Genomic DNA, 27,162 nt, shown 5'->3' on the forward strand with positions numbered 1-27,162 from the left:
GTGCCATGGAAGAAGAAAAGGGACAACCCCATGTTTTGTTTTCTTAAATGTTGGCAAGAAGATCAGTTTCCAACAGTTGGCAGTTCTCTTTCAGTGCTATCCAAAGGTTCAGTTTGAGATTAATGGTTCAGGGTCCAATCATAAAAATAGGGAAGATGTTAAGTAGGTTTTAGCACATCCTGGAAGGGAATAGATTTAAGACTTTCAATTAATGCAAAATCCACCAGAACAACATTGTTACTAGCCTCTTATTAAGTAAACAGCTACTGGCAACTGCTGAAAAAGAGCGTGCTTTCTGATCACCCTAAAATACACTGAGTAAATTTTACAAATTTTGGTATGTTTACAACTGTTCAGTTTAAGAAGATCATATGAATCACAATAATGATAAAATAATGTTATACTTTCACCTTCATTACACCCCGAATCATACACTGACCTTCCTTTAAATGCATCTACCGTGCCCTAGGCTTTGTTGTACTATATAATAAAAGTGATGAAAATAATTGGGGTCAATTGAGTTGACCTATAGTGGTTTTTACTGTTTTAAATCTGCACAGCTAAGATTTAAATTGGTGCAACAAGGGATCAGGATTTTGCCCATGAACCTGAACTGACAGGCAGTAAATTGATCAGAAAAACTTATTTAAAAAAATCTTATCAAAACAGTGCATTTCTAAAACAAAGTAGATAAACCATAAAGAATCTGAGACGCTGAAATTATTTTTTGGAGGCAATATGGCCATTTCATTCTGTTAATAATTCTGGTAAAGGCATCTTCTGGACAAACAAAAATATTGACACTGAAGGTATTAGAATGATAATTCTGAAAACTTGTCTGCATAGCATTAAGAAAACAATTGCAAGGAGCTTTGATTGTTTTTTTCTTTCTGTAATTATGTTTAATTAATATAAAGATAGCTCAGCTGAAAATAGTGCAGAGTTAAAGATGGCATGTTCTATGATGCTGTGACCTAAATCTAGGTGTCCTTAAATGTGGGTGTTTCTTGTTTTTCTAACCTAGTTCTCAGTCTTCCTTCTGTCTTATCTCCACATGATTAACAAGGAAATCAAAATGTTTCTGGAAGAAGACGTTTGATTGGGATACTTGGCTACCTATGGAACATCCCATCAACTCTTTGCCTATCCAAGGACACCAAAGCTCCTGAAACATGAGAGAAAGGTTAGAGCAGTACCTCTGGAATATTATTTCTTGTTCCTCAGAGAAGTCTGTATGGCTAGCAAAAGAAGAATTTTTGCAGATTTATCACTCTGAAACTTTGAGCAGTTAATCATAGTAAGGTGCTTTTCCTCTTAACCATCAAAAAGTGGAGAGGGGCTTTCTTGTGAGCATCATGTTACAATCATACACTGGCTTTATTAGAATTTATTCTCTGCATGAAGGACTGGAATAGAAGTAAAGATTTTATTTCTATAGGCTGTACTTCACAATGAAATGGAGTTAAATAAAATAGAAAAAAATTGAAATAAGGAACTTGCCAATTGACTTTCCTGAAGATGGATACTATGCTTATTTGCCTTGCCACTATTCTCCACTGAAACCTGTCTCCATTGACCATCCAGTGGGACTGGACGTCTCAGCTTTCTTCCACTGAAGACCTTTGAAAAATAAATTGCAAAATTTCAAGAACTTTTGAGGTGAACAGACCACTTTGATAGCATTTTGCAACAACACAGACAAAAAATTATTTGTTGTGTATGTAACTCACAGAAAAAGTCTGGTCTCCTATTTCATTGCCATTGGCTTCAGTTTAGTTGCTCCTAACTTGCCAAGGCACAAGCCTCCCTGTATTTTATTTTCTTCTGCTTGAAGAAAACAAAATGGATTTCTAGTGCACATTAATGGTCGGAAGAATAGTATATGTGCCAGCTATTCGAACAGTGTGCCCCCACGTTTTCTGTTTTCTTAGATACTCTGTAATGCTGCATGCACAAACATTAGGTTATTTCATTGCAGATTACCCTATTAATCCCACCTAACTAGCCATCTAGATGTTAGGAGTCTTATCCAAGCTAGTTCTCTAGCTATGCTCTATAGAGTAAGATCAACACTTCTGCTAGGGTGGTTCTTTCCATCCTATGAGGCTGTGGACATTCTGGTCTTTCTCCATAGAAGGAACAACCTAGGAAGCCTTGCTAGACAGCTTGCAATAAATCAAATCAATATTACCCATAAAACAGTATTAACTTACAATAGCCAAAGCTTTGTGCAGACAAGAATCAATAGTTTCTGGGCTGGCTCAAAGAGTCAAGTCTCAGCAAAATGTTAATGATGTGATTGATCAGGAGAAGTAAACGTCTGGAATACTTACTTTGTGGCACGCTCACTTCAACTGGCTTCTCAAGCTTCCACCAAACGGAGAATGGAGTTGGATAGGCAGTAATGCAAACCATGTAAGAAAATTAAATCAAGAAGCAGACAGTTAACAATAGAATGTCAGAGTACATGATTGTAATAATTTACTAGTGCTAATGGCTTCTTCTGTATGAATGCCACTGCAAAAGGTAGAAAACACTTGCGCTTACCTCATATATAGGAAGAAACCCAAATACTGCACCAGCCTCTCTGTTTCCAGACTGAAAACTTTCCAAAGGTTGTCTCTGAATCTGACCAAGGGAAGCCAAAGTCAGTGCATTACTAGCTGAAGAATGAGAAATACAATTGCATTTCCTATATGATGCACAGAACAGAAACCAATTTGTCATATATATTAGCTACCTTTGGAGAAGTCAGAGCTTGGAAAAACCTAAAGTCCTGAATTTTGTCCACATGTTCAGGCTCTTTTAAAACTGAAGGTGATCTGATCGGTGAGTTCCACCTATACACACAAGACAGAAATACGTGATGCTCTTATCAAAATGGCAATTTTGTATGCAGCATTCTTACACAGCTCCAGAATAAAATTATTTTAAAGTATAAAGTTGCTCTTAAGGTGAGAACACAGAGACTATACAGAATGATAAGCCTGAAACTTTCTATTGTGCAGCATGTCGCTGCTTTTTTTTTCTTTTTTCCCCAGTTCTCTGCACAGGTTAGCAGGCTTCTCACTTGCTGCTTGTCTGGTTAATTAATGTGTTTTAAATGTATGCTAGCCATGCTCCTTTACTGAAATATTTGAAGGGCCCTCAAAAAGTAGTCACAGTTTGACGCAGGCATGTAATTTATGCCAAGTTTCTTTAAGGTTAGCTGGCCTAATTATAACATCTTTGATTCCAGAGGTTTCAAACTAGTTGCTGACTATTCAAAAGACTACTGAGGTTAGTCGTTCAAACACAGCCAAGAACTTCTCCTTATTGATGAGTTACTGTTCTGACTTCAGTGGAATTATTCACGTGAGTAAGAACTCTATGTGGTAGTAAGTGTTAGCAGGATACTGACCTAAATGGGGTAACAGTGAAGCACCTTAGAGATTTCCCATTGTGCCAAAGTGCTTTGGTTAAAATAAACAGCAGCCTAAAAATGCACATGACATATGAAACCTTATCAGCAATGTGCATGTTGCCTCTGAAGATTCCTGCTTCACTATTTACGTTCATTTGGTCAACCCACTAATTAATGAACCAGGGAGCTCCAGGACTGGAAACACAATTTCAGCTGGAGAGCCAGGGCTCTCTGGCTTGACTTGTAACTAACCAACATGCCTTGAGAACTTTACTTAGAAGGAGATAGATCCATCACTGCTATTGAACACACAACATTTATGCCAGTGTCAGAACACCATGATCAGATAAGCGAATGTATCCACAACATCCCAGCAAATTCTAGAAGGCCATTTTTTAAAAATGAAATATAAAACTCGGTTTAATCTTACGGAAAGATTTGGCTTTGGTTTGAAACTATTCACATTAAGCTTTTTCAGTAAATTTTTTGGGATCCCAGAAGTATATCAGCTTCTGGAATGGGAAGGCTGCTAACCTGAACAGTGTATATACCATACAGACTCTGATTAGGAGATGATTATCTAGTCATCACTATTGGTGAATTCAAATCCTGAACATCACCTAGTCATAACAATTAACTATGCTGTTTAAAGATATTTTTCAAAGGATTTTTCTAAATAGTTCATAGGAAATACTAATGTTTTTTTCTGACTTCCAGATGAAATCTGCTTTTAAAGTATATTTTCAGAACTGTTCCCCCAATCACACATGTAAAATGTATGAGATCTTACTTGTCCCTGTCCAGCATCAGGGGATATTCAAACTTCTTATTTTTTTCCATATGCTTGCTTTGCTCTTTAATTATAGTAGGAAAGGTAAAAACATCACAAGGCAAAATCAACCGGCTGATATCTGACAATTCAAACTTCCTGGGTTGTCCAAAGTAACCAAGATAGTATCCGTTCATGGCATGCCAGAGCCTACAGACATAGTAGAAGCAGTGCCAAAGGACAGAGAGAAAAAATGGATACTTTTAAAAGTGGAACAAAAGTAACAAAATATCTGTCTACATTACAAGTTCTGCAGCACTATTTCTAGAGTTCAGTATGCTAGTCATAAAGAAGTCAATGAGATTGAAGTTCACTGTTTATAACGTAAGTAACTCAAGAGTTAAAAAATCTTAGAAGGATGTTGTAAAAATCAGGAAAAAAAAGTACATCTTAATATCATGAACTGCTCCTACAGTAAGGTTCTGCCACCAAAGCAGGATCTACACAAAATTTCCTCATTGATTCCCCTAAAAACCCAAAAGAAACTCCTTCAAATGTACTTGTCACCCAAGAAGAAATTACAGTTGTCTATAAAGCATCTTCAGACTGCAATGATATAATTGCCTAAGCATTGCTTAGATCAATGCTTAGGACCCATGTCAATTTAGCAAGTATTGAAAGCTAAAATAGAATTAGAACAGGGGGTCATTTCTAAAATGATGAGGCCATTACATATGCATTCAAGGCCACCTTGCTGGAAGAAAATTACAGTCTCCACAAGGTCTGACTTCCTGAGAAACCTGCAAGTGTTACATTCAAAAATTAGTTCTTTCAGGTCCAGAGCAGCAAATGCATGCACCCAATGTTGTATTTTACTTAAGTTCTAACCTATATACAAGTCCATCGAGAAGAGGAACTGTGGAGATAGTTCAACTGATTTGCCATAACAATAAGAAGTATTAGTCATTTTTGTACCTGACTGAACCGTCAATAGATGCTGTCACTACCACGTTTTTCTCCTCTTCATGAAATAAGTCAACCACTTCAGTGGAGTGTGCCCTCCAGCAGAGCTCCTCCTTTATTTGCTGAGGGAAAAATGAAATATAACCACATTTCAGGTAGTTCTGTATGCCACCATGGTTGCAAGCTTAGTGGATTTATCAGCTTGGCTTTCTGAAAATTAAGAGATGAAAAAGTAATCCCTCCATGAAACAGCCTGCAAATGGCATATGCTGGAAACACCACTCTGGGGAAATGGGTAAATTCATTTTAATGTAGCCTCTCTGAACACAATGGAATAATGCTGACAGCATTTTACGTATGTTTTTCTTGTTTTTCACAGCATCAAGTTATTATTTCTAGCAAGAGACGTGACCTTTATGTGCAGGAAACATTTTTACTCCCTGTAGAGCTCTGAATCCATTTTTCTCTATTTGTCTTATCGTGGTATACTGTTCAAGTTAAGACAATCTGTCAGATTTTTCCTTACATTTTTACTATTTTCTGGATCTTCTAAGAATGAGGCAATGCTCCAGCGCATAATATGTCCCTCTGTTCAAGAAAGGAAAAAGCAAAACATCAATAAATTTCATTAGATCTACATGTTCACTGGTTGCTACCATATGTTCTTGGTAAACACTGGGCAGAATGAAGCAAAGGTTACAGGTCAGTGAAAGGTATTTTAAGGTGAATGTCACTATCTCATTGTCAAGCACAAAGCAAAAAATAACGGACCATTCATTAATACGCAAAGAAATATATATACTCTTTGTGAACAATTTGTCATTAACTGGACAGGTTTGAAATGGAAAGAACATAAAGTTTTTTCTTTAAATGAGTAAAAAATAGATAACTGTCTTGACAAGATTATTCTTATTACACAAACTAGCTATGAGAGCTTCCTGGGGATGAAACTGTTTTTCAGTCCTGGTAAAATGGACGAAGTTTGATTAATTGCATACATAATGAAAGCTTAATGTTTTACAACTGTTTAGTGCAATCATGTGAAACTAGAATCAAAGAACCATTTTCCTTAGGACCCTTGCTCCATCCAACTTCTGACAGCATAAGAGCAGGAAGCTGGCAGGAAACGGTTCTAATAGGTACTTTAGAAGGAAAATGACACATTAAAGGACAAAAATCTTGTATGACAGATGCAGAAGAGGAAAATTGCCAGAGTGATTCTAAACGTTTGGAGGAGAATCACATGGCAGATGAACTCTTGGACTTTCTGCCAAATGAAAGCCAGATTTGGTGTGACAAATTGTCTAACGATGAGCTGCTAACATAGACCACAAGTGCTTTCTTTCCTTATATAGCAGCGTACTGCTGAAGCCATTACTGTGCACTCTGTAACAGTGTCTGAATCATGGCTCTTGGTACAGCCACAGCTGCAGGGTTTTTTTTAATTTAGTTTTATTACTGTGGATGTGAAATTTTTGCTTGTTCTCAGTAGTAATCTTTGCCCTTGGTATTAATACAGTAATTCAAATGAAAAGTAAATGCGGAGCTTGTGAATAAAGAAAATTGTAATGTCTTACAAAAACAATTCTACTGATAATGCTATTAATGTAATGCTAAACTTTAATCTACCTTTCTTTTATACCAGAAAATACCTTTTTCAATTATTTAATTGTAGCTTTGATGGAGAAAGTCTAGCAGCAGTTGGACTTTTATTTCCATGTTTCTGCCACATCTACAGCGTGCTATTTTGTGGTCCTACAAACTGTCCTGAACAGAATGATGGACATGTTTACTCACCCCTACTGCCTGCCAAAAGCATTGTAGTGGAGATGTCTGTACATAGTGCTGTCAGAGGAACTGAAGGATATTTTGAAAATGGCGAAAGTTCTTTCACTAAGTTTCCCTAAAATAAATAAACAAACACACACATATTTCTCTTAATAATAGCTACATGAAAAAAAAATAATCAGTGCATCAGAAGTTGAGTCTCATTGATTTGATTATTACATAGATTTGAATATTACTCAGCTCATATCTATTCAGAAAGCAGTTTAAAAAGTAGTTTCCTGATCTACTGAATGATCAAGAGAGCTGAGATATATTGTTGTTCTGGACTGCCATCTCTTCTACATCAAAAGAATAACCTATTTCAGTCTTCAAGCAATTCACAATCTATCTGTATCTACCCCTACTTTATAACCTATCTCTCATTTGCTGTGGAATATCATCAGTAAGCATCTCATTTGGTACCCAAATGCCTTTTCTTGCTGTAAATGGACCCACAATGTCCCCTTCACCACCTTGTTACATTTTTCAAGCAAGCACCTGTAGACTTTCTCCCTTACTACCTCTTCAAGTTTGGGAGGAGATGAGGGAGAAAGTCTTGCAGATAAGAAGAATCTTGACTGTGTCATTTATGTAATGATGGTATCACTGTCATCTGAACTTGGGGATTCCTACAGGAATCTAAGCACACTAATGTATCAGCCATGAAGACAAAAAAACCCCGAAGTCCACACCTACTGTACCTGCGGACATTTACTATTCTATTGTATTTTTGCATAAAACATCTGCAAAGCTACCTTACCATCTTTCTGGAAAATTCTCCCTATGACTTACCTTTGCTAGGATTCTTGTTAAAGCCTTGCACAGCTGACATATTGTGATCACTGTCTACCACAATGACAGTGAATAACTAGTATTACCTACTAGTGCTAACTGGCTTGTGCAATGTTGCAGAGATATTTCGCTTTTTCTGAGAGTAGGACACTGTGCGTTGCCTATCATCCTTTCTCAGACAGTAAATGATGTGGGTGAAAAATCAACTTCTAGACTTTCACGTAACTTTGCAGTCAGTTTTTGTAACAATTATTTCAAAACTTTTTTTTTTTCTACTAGCCATTACTCTCTTCTACATTTATTAATGCAGAACTAATTTGTGTCCATGGAAGAAAGTATTGAGAAAAAATACAATAAAATATATGCTACTGCAATTACTAGTTAAAAAGCATATTTCCAAAGATTAGTTGAATTGTGTTCTTAATGGTACGGTCCCATCCCAAAGACATTCAGATAGTTACCTGAATACTCCATAGGCAGATACAGCCATTTTCATGAGCAGACGCCAGTACTGGTGAGTGTTCTGCTACAGCTTTGGGTGATCCACTTATCTTCAAGTACTGGATATCCTTATACTTACTTGTGTCTTCTGCTTTGGAACATAAATGATAATACATTTTCTCAACAATTTTTATTACTGCTTTTGAATACACAAAAATTACATAACATTATAAAAAAAGTAAATTTGAAAATAAACTCCATCATCAAGATGGCATTACTCTGAAAACATTACAGATATGGATAAAAGAAAACTGAAAATAAATTTGAAGAATCTTCATGATCTTATCTAAAACAGCCAGTTCTGTGATATGGATGATCCATATTTACAAAACGGCAAAAGATTTTACAGAAACTGCAAGCACCACTGAGAGTGGAGGACTGCAAGACAGTGGGCATCAGGACAGCTGAGAGGCTGTTCTGCAGCCTCTGCATGAGGCTGCTAAAGATTACTATAAAATGAGCAATGAAGTGAAGTTTAATAACTAAATGACACTTAACAATCATGGAATCATAGAGTTTTATACTTACTTATCCAGTTTAAAACTTTTGCTAAGTGCAAGGTGGTGCTTACAAAAAACATTTTTGAGTTTCTGTTGTGACTTCTCCAGAGATGGAGATGCTGGGTGGGTTCCATGAAGGTCTTCAGTGAAATGGTCATTCCTTGGATGCAGGACCTAACATGATCATCTATTTCATTAAGCTCCTGCAAGGCTTAGGGGTATTCTGGTTTAAGGGCATGTTTTCTTTGCAAAATAAATTTGGCTTAAATCCACATTTCAGGTGATCAAATTTCCTGCTATTAGGAAAGTCAGCTTTCTAGCAGAGGATGTGTAAAGGATTTGGAAAAATCTAGTGGATTTACTTCTTGCAAATTTACTGACTCCATTTGCACAGCTTTAACTCCTACACACTTGGCTCTCTCTTGTTTCTGTTCTTTTAAGGATATATACTCTAGGGAAGATCTTTCCTTCTGAAATTCCATCTGCTTTTGAAGATTTTGTCTGTGATGCCATTCACTTATATTTGACTCAAGTTGGCTCTTGCTATACCATTTCAATAATTCATTGTTCAAATATTTATGTGGAAGAGAAGCGTGTACAATTGACATTCTCAAATTCTGAAAGGATTTCAGCATCATGTCTATTTAGAAATATCAGCAATTAAGTCCTTGCATATCCTGCATCCTGGCCTGACTTTTGGGAAATAATTGCACATCAGGGCTGAGCAAAAGACATTGAGATGTGTCATCCACATACCAACGGTATCCCAATTATTCTAAACACAGTTTTCCAGACAAACTGACAAACTCAGTTTCTCTGGTAATCTGGGCAGAACTCATGGATCAGCAACAAAGAGAATGAAAAACAACATCTTTCCATACCTGTTGTTATTTGAATACTAATATCCTCACTTTTTACGTTTTCCTAAAAGCAAGGAATAAAATGTTACAGAATTAGAAAATAGATCTTGGGTGTAACTACAGAACATTTTTCTAATTGAAATTATTTTAAGAACTTAATGTTTTTTAATTGAAAGATTCAAACATTCCCTAATTTCCATTCCATCTGGGACAGTACTGAGTGAAAACAAGAAACATTTCATATGAAGAAAACCATATCACAGATGAACAAATCACAAATGAATTAATTGGAATTTAGGAGCATGCTAAAATTAAATTTAGCTGATTGGCATTAATTTCTTAGGACAAGCAAAGTCAATCACAGTCATGTGAATGTAACCCAGATCTCTTACTTAGAGAGTTTAATTTATTATGTGCATATAGTCTTGCTACTGCCTTGAGCAAAGATGAAAAAACTGCATAAAAGGCAATAACGTTTACTTACAGCTTCATCTTCAATCTAAGAACTGTCATAGTCTTTCCTTTGTGCCTTACTCTATAGGTTTCTGAGGATCCACAGTAGTTAGTATACTGGCCTCAAAAATTGCCAAGTCAAATAAGGCAAGAAAAACTGTACAGCCATGAGTGAGGTATCTTAGAACAGGATAAGCCACTTCGATCTCATCCTACCTATTGATCTGTAAGGCTTGATGAGTTGGGCTTATGGGGATCTTTTCAAGAGCTGCAAACGTCTGTCCATTTTGCTATTCTAACTACATAGCACAAGATAATGTATACTTTAGTTTGCCGGTGACAGTTAGGCCTGTATCTACTTGGGAATCTATGAAAGTGCCACGCTCTGCTGAAACAAAATGCTGGAAAGAATCGGAGAGGTAGCAGGACTTTCCTCTTTTTGCCTGCTTGCTATTTGCTGCTCTGCAGATATGGCATGTTTTTCTGGCATAAAAGGACAAAAAGTGTCACAAAAATCATAATGCTATCCATAACAAAAAATACACAGATTGAGACGCTGGCATCTTGATGATACATTTAAAAAAATTATCATACTGTCATTTAAAAGCAATGTATCCAAGCAAGTGTGGCTGCAATGTAGATGTGGTTCCACTTTTATTTGGGTACTTCATGACTGTCTATTTTACCTTCCCCATTGAGTTCTTCTGTACCCTCATTTGAAAGTCAGAATTGCTAGCGATAAGCATCTGACAATCACTTTGATGATCAGCTATTCTGTGTGTCACAGAGCCAGCTGCCTGACAAATTGTATTCTTAATTCCCCGCCTTATTCAGCTTAGATCAACAAAGCTCATTTCTCTGTAATTCTTGATATTTAGTTTCGTGCATGGCTTTATGAAGGGGTTTTAGTAAGCTACAGGATTTTAAAAGCAAAACAAAAATGAAAACAGAAATTTGTTTTGAATGCTACCAAATCTGTGAAGCCACTCTACCTACCTTATGTAGGTTGAAAGAACTGCTCCTGTGCTCTGGAATGGCCCTGAAACTGTGCCTCACAGCAGCAGCAGCAGAGGGCATGGAACTAATTTTCCTGTGTGAAAGAAGTTATTGGAGATCACTGACATTCTTGCAGATCCTGTTTGCTATCTGGAAATCAACATCATCCAGTGTATTAAAGCATAGTAAAACAGTGCCTGAATTGATTAGACTGATTAGACTAAGGGTTGTTGGTGTTTTAGAAATGTATCCAGGTAACTAGGCAATATTTGCATATTAAACAGCCAGCCTTTCCTGTCAGGAGTTTTGAACAAATTAAATCCATAGTAAATCAAAGTTAACACTAGTGTTCATCCTCAAGAAGCGGAGGGGAAAATTTCAATGCCAATGGCTTGTTCTCTTTCATTTCACACAGTCCTTTGCTCTGCAAATAATTCTCAACTAATTATAGAAACTTATTTTCAATCTTTTAAGATAATGGTCAGAAATAAGATTCTGTGGAAGAAACTCAGGAAGAAAATTTGGATGTGGCCTTCAATGTTTGTGTTTCTTAGTCAAGAAAAGTTCTGACTGTGCTAAAGAGAGGTTCTTGCCACATAACTTACACCAGTGTCACAACTGCTCTGTTTTTGACAAAAATATCTGAATAACTGATAATATAAAACCCATATGCAAAGTGTGCAGCTAGGGTAGCCCACTTAGAACCATAGAATAGTTTGGGGTGGAATCGACCTTTAAAGGTCATCTAGCCCAACCTCCCTGCAACGCGCAGGGACATCTTCAACTAGATCAGGTTGCTCAGAGCCCCATCCAACCTGACCTTGAATGTTTCCAGGGATGGGACATCTACCACCTCTGGCCAACCTGCTCCAGTGTTTCACCACCATTATTATAAAAAATTTCTTTGTTGTATCTAGTCCGATTTTTTTCCCTCTTTTAATGGCTTTGTCTATCACAACAGGCCCTGCTAAAAAGTTTGTCCCCATCTTTTCTGAAGGCCCCCTTTAAATATGGGAAGGCTGCTATAAGGTCTTCCCAGAGCCGCCTTTTTTCCAGGCTAACTCCAACTCTCCCAGCCTTTCCTTATAGGAGAGCTGTTCCATCCCTCTGACCTTTTTGTGGTCCTCCTCTGGACACACTCCAACAAGTCCATGTCTTTCTTTTACTGAGGACTCCAGAGCTGGATGCAGTACTCCAGGTGGGGTCTCACCAGAGTGGAGCAGAGGGGCAGAATCACTTCCCTTGACCTGCTGGCCACACTTCTTTTGATGCACCCCAGGATACGGTTGGCTTTCTGGGCTGCAAGCGCTCATTGTCGGCTCATGTCCAGCTTTTCATCCACCAGTACCCCCAAGTCCTTCTCAGCGGGGCTACTCTCAATGCCTTCATCTCCCAGCCTGTATTGATACCAGGAGTTGTCCCAACCCACGTGTAGGACTTTGCACTTAGCCTTGCTAAGCCTCATGAGGTTCACACAAGCCCAATTCCTGAACCTGTCCTGGTCCCTCTGGATAGCATCCTCTCCCTCAGGCATGTCAACCACACCACTCAGCTTGGTATCACCTGCAAACTTGCTGAGGGTGCACTCTGTCCCACTGTCTATGTCATCGATGAAGATATTGAACAGTACTGCGTTCAATATGGACCCCTGAAGGACACTGCTTGTCACTGATCTCCATCTGGACATTGAGCTGTTGACCACTACATTCTGGATGTGACCATCCAGCCAATTCCTCATTCACTGAACAGTTCACCCATCAAATCCATATCTCTCCAACTTAGACAGAAGGATGTTGTGGGAGACTGTGTCACTGGCCTTAGAGAAGTCCAGATAGATGATATCCATAGCTCTTTCCTTTTCCACTGATGTAGTCACTCCATCATAGAAGGACACTACATTGGTCAGGGAGGACTTGCCCCTGGAAAAGCCATGCTGGCTGTTCTGTATCCCCTCCCTGTCCTCTGTGTGCTTTAACATAGCTTCAAAGAGATCCCAGGATCCTCCTTTCTACCCTTTTTTAAAATGGATGCAATGTTTCACTTTTTCCAGTCACCAGCAACTTCACCTGACTTGACTTTTCAAATGTCACGGAGAGTGGCTTGGCAACTACTTCAGTCATTCCCTCAGGACCTGGATGCATCCTGTCAGGACCAATAGACTTATGTATGTTCAGGTTCCTCAGGTGGTCACAAACCTGATCTTCTCTTATAGTGGGAGGGACTTTACTCCCCCAATCATTTAGAGGACAAAAGGACAGCTGAGTGGAGTGGTAAAAAAAGAACATATAATTAGGATTGATAAACTACAAAAATTTCAGGATGGGAAAGCTAATTAACTATTTGAACCTGAATTGATTACATACAAAGAAGATCTCAGTTTGAATGAGCTATCTTGGAGAAAAATTACATCAGTGTACTACAACAAAATTCCAAATGACTGAGCCAGTCCTGGGGGAAGATAAAATGTGCCTTACCTGGAAAAGAAAGCACTAGGTACAAGGAATAGCATGGCATTGACTCCAGATGCTTGAAGAACTGAAGCCTGGCTGTCTTCATTCATTTTACACCTGAAAATAAAGGTGTTTGTACAGGGTGTGTCATATAGGTTACCTATTGTTCCCAGAAAAAAGCTGCAGACTTTATTTGTAATCTAAAAAATTAAACATTTAATTTCTCAGAACACAAGTCACCTAAAAGTTTTAGACACAGTTTTTCAGAATCAGTTAATCAGTTCTGATGGATTAATGTCAGTGAAGAGTAGGTATAGAATGTGCCTGTGCCAGGAAAACCAGGAACCTGATGGAATAATGAACACATTATTCAGCCAAATATTTTCTTGAGAATTGGTATTTAAGAGAAAAGTAAAGTAACTTATGTTGAAGTTAACTAGCTAAGTTAGAAAAGTACCTTTTTCCTAGCATTCAAGACAGTCATGTGAACCCTGGGTAGAATAGTCTACTTAAAAAGCATTGACTTCCCCATCTTCCATGAGTTCACATGAATTCCTCATATATAGGGAGGCAAAAGCAAAGCATGACAGAGCCAGAACTGCATTAAGTTTTGAATGGTTCCTGTGCTACAGAAAAACTCAGCTCACTTTCTCACAAACATGCCAGTTTTACACATGACAGATGCTGTGAAAGTATTGGGTAGGATAGATAAATATTGACTTTGTATGGTCTTAAAAAGCATGTATTCCATCACCAGCACAGAAATACTGCTGTGCTGCTCCACTCAGTCTAACCAGACATGTTGTCATCCTTCACTTTCCCGACGTAGCAGCTTAATCTGCAGGAGAATGTCTGGAACCATCCTACCCTCCTTTTTTTGTTACTTTCTGTGAAAGGTTTTTACTCCCAGACCTCCAAAATCACTTCAGATTTCTCCTGGTTGAATGCAAATTCTAGTTTTCTAGGTATAGACAATACTGATAATGTAGCATATCTGCCATTATCATCCAAAGTGACAATATTTCCAGATGTGCTCCCAAACTTGAAACTTCCAAAATAAGGATGGTTCTACAGCTCAGTAGCAGCCTCTAGTCAATAACAGAGTGACTCACACAGTGAGAGTTCTTCAGTGGCAGGGCCAAGTTATGTTAAAACACTATTGTTAATTCCATCACCTCTTCACCAAATGAACCTCTGTCTTGATCACTTCTTCTACATGCAGTGTCAGAACTAGCTAGAAAAGTGATTTGCAGTGGGAGGCAGAGGGGACAGATAAATTGCTACTTTAACTCCTAGTTATCCATCACCCTTGACAACTGAGTATCTTAGAAGTTCCAGTATGCCATTTGAAATGTTTGTATGAAATATTGCACATCAAAGTGCCTCCACGAAAGCAATACTTACAGGCATCTCACAGAAGCAGATTCAAAATCCCACAAAATTATTGTACCGTTTGCACTTCCTGTAGCTATCAAACTGCATCCTTCTACTTTTAAAACATCAAAACACTTAATTTCCAGAGAAGGTACAAAATTCTACAAAGAACAGTAAAAAAAAATAAATGAGTAGAAGCAATGTGGACACTAGAGAGTGAAATGTTTTAGCTGTTAACTTAATAAGATGCCTAAATTGACAGTGTCTTTAACAAGTGCATATTCAGTGTTATTTTAATAGTATTGTATTTGAGCTACACAGAAGCACCAGAAGGAAGCAGGGAGTGATAATACCGAGAGAGTCCCTGCTGCAGAGGGTGGGAATCTCCATCTGCCAACCTGACCTGCTATCTAAGGCAGAGTTGCAATTAGAGCATGTAAAAACAGCTGTAAGAACTGAAGATTAATCAGAAGTAGGTGTCTACAGGTGTCTACTCTAATCAGGTGAAAGGAATAAGTCACTGAACAGAGGTATCGTGACCTTTCCATAAACATCATCCAGATTGCGGCAACAAAGGGCACAGCCTCCGCCAGGTGGTGAAGCGAAGACGTTTAATGTTTTATTTTTACAGCATATATAGTTTCTCTCTTTTGATCACGTGCTGTGCTCTCTACACAGATAGGTTGTGGAGCCTGTCCACATGCTGTTGTGAGCAATACAATTGGCTACATAGAAGTGTTCATGCGCCTATGTTATCCAAACATTATTATCTGTTATTTTCCTCACTAGATTTCATACCACACAAATAATAATACCATATAAAGACATTGTTTTACTGTTCTCAAGGCTTCCTTCCCATCACTGCAAGAACACCCGCCGAGCTCTCGCTCAGCAGCGCGTCTCCACAATTCCTCACTCCCCACACCAAATCTCTTACAAAGTTAGTGAAATTATACAAAACAAAACTGAAGTCTCATGGACTATTCAAGTTAAACTGGTCAACAACTGAAACACAAATTTGGCATCTTATATTACCAAAGCAATAAGAGAAAATGGAATCACTTTAACACCCAGCTTGATCTTTATGTGCCGCTATTACTGAAGGTCAGTCTGTCTGTAGTAATGAACAGCATTTAATTTCTAGAAGAAGTCATACAAGAACCCCGACTAACTATTTTATGCAGGAATGTGAAGTGTATGTTCAGAGCAGCTGCTTCATCATGGCGACAGCCATGCAATGGATTATTAGGCAGAGATAGCCCTTAGAAACCATCACTTTCTTACATGATTTATTTTAGACCTTCAGTGTACTGAAAAGTTTGGAACACTTATTTGGTTCTCATGCTGTCATTCAGACATTAAATCCTTGAGGGCATGGTAATCATTTTAGTTTCTAATCTTCTGTAAATGATGTGAAACTTTGAAGTGTTTCTCACCTCTGTATCCACTTGCTGAGAAGCGGGCTCCGACAGCAGCTGAATATCCGGAAAAAAATGGGTTTGTAAAGTGTCAGGTTTCAATGAAAAAGACACAACTGGATTCCTTCGTGGAAATGACACAGACTCAGGAAGCATCCATGTGACATACAGATATGACTGAGCTGAGTTACCCTATTAAAATAATTGACTTACTTAATGAAAGAGGAACAAAGGATTTCTCTATTCGTAAGAAAATGATCACCAAGTGTGTGGCAAAAGCTTGTTACTGTGCCAAAGTACAAAGAGCATTACAGACTTCACTTACCATGTGCCTACACTGCAACAGAAGTGCCAGCCAGAGATATTCCAGCTCACTTTAAATTATCTGCTGTTATATTAGAAGCTATTCAGCTGTGGTGCTCAGAGCTTTTGATTTTATGCAGTTTAACTACCCTCTTAAAGTCTCTTTAGTTATAGCTGCTTGTTTTATTAACACTGCTAGTCTCCAGTTCATATCTACCATACAGCAAAACTGGTGGTTGTTCCAATTGTGTGAGAAGAACAAGCCATGGTTCAGCCATGGCCCCGAGTCACTGATTCTTCCCCATTGTGCCTAGAGGTGACTGGGAGTTACCCTGTTTGTCACTGGATACATTTACATTTCATGAATGATTTAACATTTTGAGTAATAACACTGGGGGGCAACTGGTGTGATGCAGTATTTCAGAAAAATCTGAATATCAAAAGCAAACTCTCTATAAAATGGCTTTTCATTTTCAGGAGGTTTAAAAGTAACAAATGACTTACCAAGATGAGAATTTGTATGTTTTTTGCCCTAACTGTGTCATTTCTCTAATAAAACTTGTGACTTTTCCCTGCAACCTTTGTTCCCTTGCACATAATAGCTTTAAAGTTTCATAAGGACAATTTTGTCCAAAGTAAAACATTTCAATTTGAGGGAGAAAATTCTAACCAGTCTCAGCTGCTGGTGAACTAGAAGTTCTTTAAACAGGGTAAACACTCTCTATTATAACAACAGTAGTATGTTAAAGCTTTTACCTTTAAAGACCTTTAACTAATGAAACCTCTATCACAAACAGAAAAACATTCAGGTGCCATTATAATAAGTGCATGGAAAGAAAATATCAGAATGCTGGAAACCTGCAATGGACTCATGAACATATTAACACTTAGATAGTAAAGCAGAAAGCTAATTTGATGATATGCAGAAAATGGATTGTTCCCTGACAGCTTCTAACGTTTGTCTACTAATTAATGAAAAAGTCTTATTTTACCTTGAAAATTATGAGCTACCAAATGAATTAGAAAAAAAATATAATTATATAAGTATATTTGAAAAACCTGAATGATTTTAATCTTTCCACTCTGCTCCAAAACAAGAAGTCCATGTTGACTCTCATCAGCCTTCAGATAAACTATCTTCAGCAGACGACACTCATCTTTGCTGTGCTGGTCCAAAGGCAAGGCTTTAACTTCCTGCCCACTTTCAAACTCCCAAATTTTCACAGTTCCTACACAAGGATAAGAAAGATATAGAGAAGGTAATTAAGTTTCAGCAATAACCTGTGCTACAAAGTCAGAAATTGTAACTGGATCAGACAGGGAAAGGAGAAAAAAAAAAGTAAATCCAATTGAAGGTTCAGAGCTGGGTCACTGATCTTTCAAAAGATGCAACTGGAAAGCACCCTTAGGAACACAAAACTTACTCAAAAACATCTTCACCACTAGCACCATCATTTTTCTAACTGTTTCCATGTCTGTTTCATGCTGCAGCTCAAAGGATAAAAGTCCACTCCCTATCTCACTTCTGTTTCTGTACTAATGCCATCAGAGAGCAAGCAGAGTGGTGGGGCAGTCAGGCAGGTGACTTTGGGTTCTGAGCTATAGCAGGAAGCAGAGGGACCTGGTTGCTGGATTTGTTCCACAGAGTTAGTGAGGAGAAGGAGCTAAAGAATTATCTTAAGTGAAGCAGTTACTACATATGACTCCACATTTGTAAGACTTGAAAGCGTTCACCTTCTGTCGTGCTCTTAAGATCCATGAAGTGTGGAGTCTCTGCACCCAAGTATAAATAAGAAACATTAGCCAGTGTGCTGCATGGAAAAGCCCAACTCCTCATTATGTTAGGTAGCTTTCATATATTTTAATAATTCAGGTGTGTGCTCCTGAACACTCACTTCTGAATGTAAGAAGAATTATTCAGCCATGTTAACAGATTACAAAATTATCAAAGTTTGTTGCAGAATTCAGTGTAGCTCTTGTGCTTGTGTGTTGGAGAGGTCTTTTCACAGTACCTAGAACTGATGCACCCTAAATAACACAACCAAAAAGATCAGGAAACACATAGCTGTATATATTCTAGTGCTCAGTGCCTGCAGACACTATAAAATTGAGCTTGGATACTATAAAATTGAAAAACTGCCTTTCTCCATCTAGCAGCCCTTCAGTTACAGTGTCTAGGTTCCAAGTCCTATGAGGAATCATCTTTTCAGCCCAAGAACTTTGCAGATAGGTTTCCAGAGAGCAATAGGCTTGCAAAGTACCAGAGCTCAATCAGCCAAGAACCTTTCTATGAATCACCTGTCAAATAAAACACTGCCAAGACAATCCTCCCCCCGTTGCCTTTTTCAGCTGTGCATTCCTTTCTAGGCATATTCCTCTCATCTTGGAAGAAAGCCAAAAGTAATTTCTCTGTCACTGAGACAGTCAAGGCAAAGAGTCCTCTCTGCTCATGTCACATGTCATTTTAAATAAATGTATTAAAAATGTGGTAATTGTTTAATTGCTTTACCATCACATGCCCCAGTAGCAAGGCAAAAGCCATTTGTTTCAATGGCTGCACAGGTCACTTCAATATTCAGCCCATGCGCATCCTCAATCTGATATATTTGATATCCTGTTTCTAGGTCCCAGACCTGAAAAAATAAGATGGTAATTATTTGTACTACAATCTCTAAAACTCATCACACAATGGTTTCTAGTGTAATTGGAGAGACGAATATTTCCAAGAGGAAATTTTCATGTCCCATGAAATAGGTTCTCTGTTACAATAGCACACTACCATGTTCTTTTACTGAAATACCAGTGTAATTTCCCTGAAAATCTCTCCCCAGAGAAGCAATTCAAGCAAGGGGAGACTCTATTTAGTATGCTATGAGAAAGACCCTTGTTAAGTCAGGGAGACTTGTTAAACATAACGAGTTTTTGCAGGGCAAAAGCAAAGAAATCTAAATAGAAAGAATGGTTAGAGCTACAATTTCTATGCTGATTATCACAATGAAACTTTCCATAAACATTTGGTCCAGAAATGTAGGTACAACTATATCTGATCATTATCTTATCCTTTTGGGAATTTGAACTGCCTTATAATGAAGCAGCATTATCATTAAGTTTGGTTGCAGTAGTGAAATAGCTCAGATTCAACTGGATTTATGAAGTAGCCACTCATGTCGTATGCACTGTCTGCATTTTCTGCAGCTCCAAGTGCCTAAAACTATCTTGTAATTGTAATGGTAGCATAGCCATGGCGGTTTAAGGAAGGCAGGGTTTACAGTGAGAACTAAGATCTTTGCTGAGTGTATAAAATGAACAAACCTTTACACAAATGAGGCTTCCTCTGCAGGAATGACATGCATCACCAGCTGACCGAGTAAGAGATGCAACCACCCCTTACAAATCTTGTCATCTGACCCCACCAAGAGTTAATCAAACCTGCAGGTCCTTGATACCCCTCACAATCATTGTCACACTGTTAATTACACCAGTAACGATTCGTTTTATTAAGCTGTGGGTTTTCTGACACTTGCATGGCAACAACTTTTAGTGGTTCAAATGCAAATGGTAAAGTTAATAGGCAAATAGAATCTTTTCATGAATGTTTCAACACAAATAGAACTGTGATAAAAAGTGATAAAAGTGATCTCCATCACTTTATTTTTCTTGTTAACTGGCTATTATAATGAACACATCTCCCTCACTGTATGAAATCCTTAAGGCTCAAAATAACATGTTCTATGGGATTATTTGAATGAGGAAAGAATCTACAGAAGGTCAGGAAATTGGCTCCAGAACTGCTAGCCAAATAGAAGCAGATCAGACAAAAGAATAAGAAGCAAAACAGGAGGTTAAAAAGTCAGAGCTTATAGCTGAGGCATACCGTATGTGTCAATGAAACTTTTCAATTTTAGTGAAGAAAAGTGGTATGTTTTATACCTGCTTTTACAAAGCGACTTTTTTCGTGTTTTATACTAATCCATAGAATGTCCAAAGTATATGTTTATATTCTACTAAGTTTACTGCGACTCAAGCACTTCCTAAACTTTAAAGAGAAGCTTATCAGATATGCCTTCCAAATTGAAGAATAATGTGTAATTGTGCTTGCACGAATTGCTGATTGAATGTACACTTTGACATCATGGAAGTTAAAACTTTCCATTGTAGCTACTAATTAGACAATGGACTTTCACTACTATTGCTCTACTTGCAAGAATCCACTGCAGGAACAGGTGAAGTGTACCTGTTCAGCCAAAGGAAATAAAATTACAACTAAATCCAGCACCTCTAAAGCCTTGCTCAATCTGCCTAGTACTTGCAGTGCGATGATGTCAGTGCAGGTCAGAGAAGTAGTTTTCTGACAAAAGTAATGCTGCTGAACTAGTTTATTCATCATGACTACCACTTCCCTGGAGAATTCGAGCACAAAAATAGCCACAAAACCAACAATTTGAATAATAAACACTAATAACTTATCTTACTGCCCAGTAACTTATTTGTAACAAAAAAAGCTGTGACTTTTCCAGTTTAAATGGTGACAACTTACACTCACCTTTAGTATTGACTCAGAGCAGATAGTGAGAATCTGGTGAAAAACCCTGTTGTAAACCAGAACATTGATTCTTTTCTCATGTGTCTGTGGCATCTGTCTTGTGGCTTGTATCATATGAGTTAGGGAATAAATATTAATGACAGTCAAACCTGCACAGGGTGAGAGGAGTGAGAATGTACAGATTTTGTGTATAGTATCAGTTACTTTCCCTGGATTCAAAAAGATTTTATGTAAACCATAGGGTTCATTTGAGTTCTTCTGAAGAGGATAAGGAATATTGTCTGTTTCTTGAGAATATCTGTTCTCTAAACCAGAAAACAGTCACACATGCTCTCTGCACAAAGCACCAGTTAAACAATGGCTAAGTATTTATCTGCCTTAAACAGCCACCTGCACACCTTTGATGGGATTGATACCCTCACTCCAAATCCTTAGGAGCCATAAATCCCCCCAGTCCCAGAGTGAGTTGGTGTGGAATGGAATAAATAAATAAAACTCTAACTGGCAGATATATCACTAAAATAAATTCTGGTATCCACTTTCTTAGAGATAGTGCAATTCCATCTGCAGGCAATGACAATGTTCTTTCCAGTATCTTCCTTTATATGGCACTGCAGGTCTGAATGGTGTTTTCCAGACACCTTCCAGTGCTAATCAGAAGGGTTGCAATGACAGAGAGGCAGATGGGGAAGACAAGACAAAAGAAAGGATGGATTTTTTACAACGCAGGCTCAAGCCTCCCTTTTCAGTTCTGGTATTACTGCAGTTCTACCAGCAGAGGAGCAGCAGTCAGCAGTGAGTGGGCAGCAAAGGACGAATTTGTCTAATACGTGACTTGTATTAGAGGCCAGCAGCTTGGAAAAGGCACAGAAGGAAAGCTGTGGCAAAATTCAAATGAAGCATGAAGGTGATCTGTCATTTATGGATGTTAGTGAACTAATTACTGAAAATACCCTCTGTAAAGTCAGGTACATCGCAATGAGAAGTCATTTGCCCACATATAGCCTCAGTCTCTTGCCCTCTTCAGGGACAAGGAGATATTCACTTAGGCTTTTAATTGAATCATTAACAGAGTCCAGTACCAGATTTTTACAGCTATTTGGGCACTGCTCCAATCATTGTTTATAAGGGTAAAGTTACCTCTTTTTGTCAAAGATTTATCCATGTAAAATCCCTACATTACTAAGCCTTGAAAGTCTCACTGACTTAAATTTGAACTGAAGATCTTATCTATATCCTTTTGTGATTAGAAATCTTTAAAAAACTAGGCTGATTAATATTCTGGGCATTTTTAAAATAACACCTAGAACTTGAGGTTTCTTAGGCTTTGCAGTGCTTTCCAAATGCCTAAATACATATAGCAACGTGTGGACTCTAGCTCAGAGTATATAATTAGGCTCCTAAAACAGGTTTATTGGCACAAAGATTCAGCAGAAACTACCAGGTCACTGAAAACAAAATGTTTCACATTCATCTTCTCAGATTTGACAAGCTTTTCAAGCTTTGTGCCTTGTTCCTTAGACCAAGGACAGAAAAAGCTGTCTCCAAAGATAATGACCTTATTTGCCTGGTATGTCTCAGGCCTCTGTAGCCCCAGAACAGGTTCAAAGCTGGTTTTTTCTCAGCAACTGTGCCTCTGGTGCAGACAAATGCTGCCGGTTTCCAGAGTCTCTGCCTTAGATACAGAAGTCTAGCATCCTTAGTGACATTGGTGAAGCTCTGGTCCTTCCCTTGAAGGTTCCAGGCTCCCTGCTACAGACTCAGGAAACAGAGCCCAAAAACCTTGTGATGAGTTCCTATAAGGTTTCATTCCTCATAATCGTACAGTGCGTCTGTTGACACTACAGATTGTGGGTCTTTCTAGCTACTGAGTTAAATAAAGAGTTTGAATACACTTGTAAGAGCTCTGCAGAGTCTATACTTCGCTGCTTTGATCTCCAAATGGGAGGAGGGTGCTGGAGGAATAGTTAGGGTAAAATCAGCAACTTAGTACCTTTCAAGAAATGACAAGGCTACAGAACAATATCTGTAGTTTATTTTTTTCTAAGGAAGGCTCACCTTGCCTTCAGAGAAGACTTTCTCATTTCCTCTGGTTCCTGCTGTTAATTCCCATGCTGCATTTTTTCATGCATATTTCTATCTTGAAATTAGCACCCAATATAACAAGACACACTTTAAAATGGTCCTAATGTGCAAATACCCTTACCTCCCAGTAATCTGTATATCCCATGTTATTCCTGTACTCAACTTCAGTTGTATGCAATGATAAAGGAAATTGCATTCTAGGAGAAGGGGGATGGATGCTCTCACATATGAGCTGCAGTAACGTACCGGTGATAAGCGTGCCACGATCGTTGTCAAATACCATGGCAATGGTCTCTATCTCTCCAGGACAACCTTGATTATCATGGAAGACTTGCAGCAGTGAAAGGGTCCGGATATCCCACACTCTAAAAATCTAAAGGGAGAGAGAGAGGAAAAAATCCAGTGCTGTATGATGTATCACATTGGATTTTCAACTACTTTTTGTTTCTATGACAGTAATATTACAACCTACAACGAAAATCACACTGTTAAGCATCATACATCCCCAAATAAGCAAGGCAAATGCCAAAGGTATCTACATCCCCATTTGGCTAAGAATAAAAGGCGCTACCATACGGTGTATCTACCTGCAAGATAATCTTGCTATTCTCTCTAAAGTTATTCTGTCACCACCTCTTCCCTGTAATTCTTATTCACCTGCCAAAACTGTGGTAAATTTTATATAGACGTTTGTGCAAGTTATTTGTATTTTTTCAACTGTGTTAGGAAAAGGCAGGGCTGCATTTTTAATTGGGATTTTAACACAAAGACACATGTTGGTACAATGCTTCCATCGATACTGGGAGTGTTGTGGGTGTTTACAAAAATCATTGTATCTTTGGATTAAATGCTCTGTAAAATGTAAGCCCATAAAACACTTCAGCACAAACCCATAAAATATTCAACTGAATTTGATAACTGAGCTACATCTCAGAAATACTACATAAATAATTCTGCTTGCTGTGCTACAGTCCCTGGAGGTCTTCCTCTCTCAGCTGTTCCTTATTCTTAACTTTGTCACTCAGTTGAGATCTCAGTGGCTTTTCTTAGGTGATCTTGATGCAGTTAGTCTGCAGTTAGTTCTAACTTCATAGTCCTGGCTGGGAAGCCCCCTGACTGGGGCTGGGCTGCTGCTTCTCTAAAAGAGCAATAATTTTAGGATATCTGATGAGGAAAGAAAAAAAAATAATCCTAAGAAATATCCTAGGGAAATCCAATGCCATTTCTTTGATTCATCCCAGGATCTCCTGTAGTGTGACTGTAGTAAAGGCAGGTCCAAGTCCCAAGATGTCCGCAACAAACAGCTTGGGTGCAGATTCTTGCATTATATTCCCAAAAACTTACTTAATTCACCCACAGGTAAAAGCAGGTGTACATTAGCTTCCTTGTGGAAGCTCCAGTCCAGTAAGCCTCTTGAAACCTGCCTAAGCAGCCATCCATAACAGATGGGGATTGTAACAGAAAAAGAAGCAAGTGGAATTGGGACAGCAAGACTGGAGGGTCATTTGGATATTACTTTTTTTTTTTTCTTTCTGACTGCTGTTTTAGATAGCACAATGACTGGCACCTTAGAAAAAAGAGATTAGACAAAACAAAGAATACAGAGCTCTGTCCAGCACTTTCACATAATTTCATAAAAGTTTTAATGACATCTACTTGCTAAGGCCATTAAGAAGTTATGCCACAGGAATTGACTTACAGCCAGTCTTATATCAAAAGTGCTAGAAACTACTGTCTGGTGCATAACTCAAATTCAGCCCAGTCAGTGTGCTATCAACCTATAAATGCTGGTGACTGGTAGGAGAAAGATGGATTAAATTATCATTAAAGACTTTTGATTTTCAAAGTAACTGCTTTTAGCTCATCTTGCCTAACACCAAGCCAAATATCTGACAGGAAGAACTCTGAGGAGGACAGCGCGTTCTGTCTTTAAAAATGCTTTTGAGAATGAGGAATACTTCACTTGTGAATAAGTTCATGTTATGAAAAGTTGATTGCAATTGCCAGCAATGCTTTCTTCCAAAGAAACACACTATATAATTAAGAATGAATGTTTGTTAGTCTGGATGTTATAAAATGTTGAAGTATCTCTGTTTTTTCACTTCAAAGAGGATCTCAGCATGGAAAAAACACCATTGCTAAAACCCCCAACCAAATAGAAGACTGTTCACTGTTTGCAGAATAAAAAAAAAAGGGGGGAGAAAATAATGCATGGAAATTAATCAGGGAGATACACAGATTGAGATTATCAGAATTTCCATCAATAACTTGATTTTAAAGGAAGTTGCAGAGGACCCAGCAAAATTCTGAAAAGGAAGGGAAGAAAAAAACAGATATACTGATCACTGTAAACACAGATCACCTTTAGCACCAGAGAGAAGTTCACACATGAGTGTTTCAGAATTTTTAAGTAGAAAGAAAATTTCTCCTGAATATTTGGTTTGTTTACAGGAAAACTCAAAGGGAAAAGGCTTTAAATAACTTCTTACTGAGGTTAAATTTTCTTTCAGACGGTACTGAATCAGAAGAACTATTATTCTGATAGATTTCTGATTACATTTCAGGAGTTTACTCAGACATGCGATTTCTAAAGCATACAAGAAGAGCTTTAGGAAGAAATAGACAGTGAGAAGGCTTGAAAAAGGAAATCCCATTGAATAGGAAAAATGATTAAACTGTTCATCCAGCTGACAGTTAACCAGCAAAAATAGAAAGAAGAATTGGTGTTGAAGATCAATAAAGTTAAGGCAATGTTGTAGGTAGATCTCCAAGTTCAATTCTGGCACAGTCACAACTAGAGCATGTAAAAACAGCTATAAGAACTGAAGATTAATCAGAAGCAAGTATCTATGGAGATACTCTAGTCAGCTGAAAAGAATAAGTCACAGAACAGAGATATAGTGACCCTTCCATAAACATCACCCAGAACTGTTACACAGTTAATAAAATTATACAAAACAAAACTGAAGACAGACAATTTAATAATCTCATGGACTATTCAAGTTAAATTGGTCACAACTGAATCATAAATTTGACAGCTTATCTATCAAAGCAATAAGAAAAGAGGATTTTTCAGCATGAGTGAATATAAATAAGAGCCTCTTGGACTATTTCTTGCTGCTTGTTCAGCTATTGATGCCGGTCGCACACTAAGACAATGCAGTTACTTAAAGTGACAGCAAAAACCTGGACACATCACAGCATTCATAAGTCTCTTCCCTTCCTTTTGGCCTTCTTCCTTTCCGAGCCCGTGGGCAGGGATGGGGAGATTACATAAAGCAGGGTTCCGCATGAGTAACTCCCACACAAGGCATCACCAGCATGGCCGCGAGATATAATGCCACTGCTCTTCATCTGCATCAGCACACACGACTGTGCATGAATTCATGCATGAAGAGAGGCAACAAAAGGCATGCTTATTTGGAAATTAGGAGGTTACTAGTGGGAGTTGCCCTAGGAATGTTTGGTTAATAGTAACATTGCCGTTGCACTTATTTATTGAAGAACTTCGCACAGCAGCCTGACAAATGCCAGGAATCCCTAAAGCCCTCTGAAAACATATTTATAGCAAAATGCTTCCAGACTGTGTCTTCTGAAATCACAGAAAACAGACTATATTCAAGCAAACAAAACACATTATGAAGGAGGGTGAGTGTGGAGAGAAGGAGCTTCAAGTGCTTTTGGAAATAACTTCTTTCCTTCTTCCTGCAGTTCCCACCTTCCAGGGAAAGCTGAGCTCTACTTACAGAAACATTGTATCAACAACACTGGCCTACATTAATGAAAACCCCGCTTCAGTTTGGGTGTTAGCAGAATTGTCTTTTACCCACAGCTAGACCTTCCGTAGGAGCTGGCAGAGCAGGGGTGCTTGCCCTGTTCCCACACTGTGGCCAGCCTCCTTCACACAGCTGGTAACCTGCTCAGA

At 38.2% G+C, this 27,162-nt stretch overlaps 1 protein-coding gene across 1 annotated transcript in view; it reads right to left on the reverse strand.

Moving 5' to 3' along the window:
• Window positions 1-1,546: 1,546 nt before the first annotated feature.
• Window positions 1,547-27,162, reverse strand: part of WDR64 (WD repeat domain 64) — a 51,596-nt gene continuing 25,980 nt past the window's right edge. The window contains exons 11-28 of the mRNA XM_014950600.1: window positions 23,484-23,610; window positions 21,153-21,301; window positions 19,119-19,242; window positions 17,669-17,838; window positions 16,325-16,498; window positions 14,919-15,049; window positions 13,539-13,631; window positions 11,065-11,158; window positions 9,637-9,679; window positions 8,216-8,343; window positions 6,933-7,038; window positions 5,662-5,723; window positions 5,148-5,257; window positions 4,194-4,382; window positions 2,741-2,840; window positions 2,548-2,628; window positions 2,334-2,367; window positions 1,547-1,620 (exon numbers count right to left, since the gene is read on the reverse strand). Of these exons, the coding sequence (XP_014806086.1) occupies window positions 1,547-1,620; window positions 2,334-2,367; window positions 2,548-2,628; window positions 2,741-2,840; window positions 4,194-4,382; window positions 5,148-5,257; window positions 5,662-5,723; window positions 6,933-7,038; window positions 8,216-8,343; window positions 9,637-9,679; window positions 11,065-11,158; window positions 13,539-13,631; window positions 14,919-15,049; window positions 16,325-16,498; window positions 17,669-17,838; window positions 19,119-19,242; window positions 21,153-21,301; window positions 23,484-23,610 (1,989 nt within the window). The remainder of the gene's footprint in view (window positions 1,621-2,333; window positions 2,368-2,547; window positions 2,629-2,740; window positions 2,841-4,193; window positions 4,383-5,147; window positions 5,258-5,661; window positions 5,724-6,932; window positions 7,039-8,215; window positions 8,344-9,636; window positions 9,680-11,064; window positions 11,159-13,538; window positions 13,632-14,918; window positions 15,050-16,324; window positions 16,499-17,668; window positions 17,839-19,118; window positions 19,243-21,152; window positions 21,302-23,483; window positions 23,611-27,162) is intronic.

The sequence above is a fragment of the Calidris pugnax genome, unplaced genomic scaffold (assembly GCF_001431845.1).
Source record: "Calidris pugnax isolate Ruff unplaced genomic scaffold, ASM143184v1 scaffold24, whole genome shotgun sequence".
Lineage (NCBI taxonomy): Eukaryota > Metazoa > Chordata > Aves > Charadriiformes > Scolopacidae > Calidris > Calidris pugnax.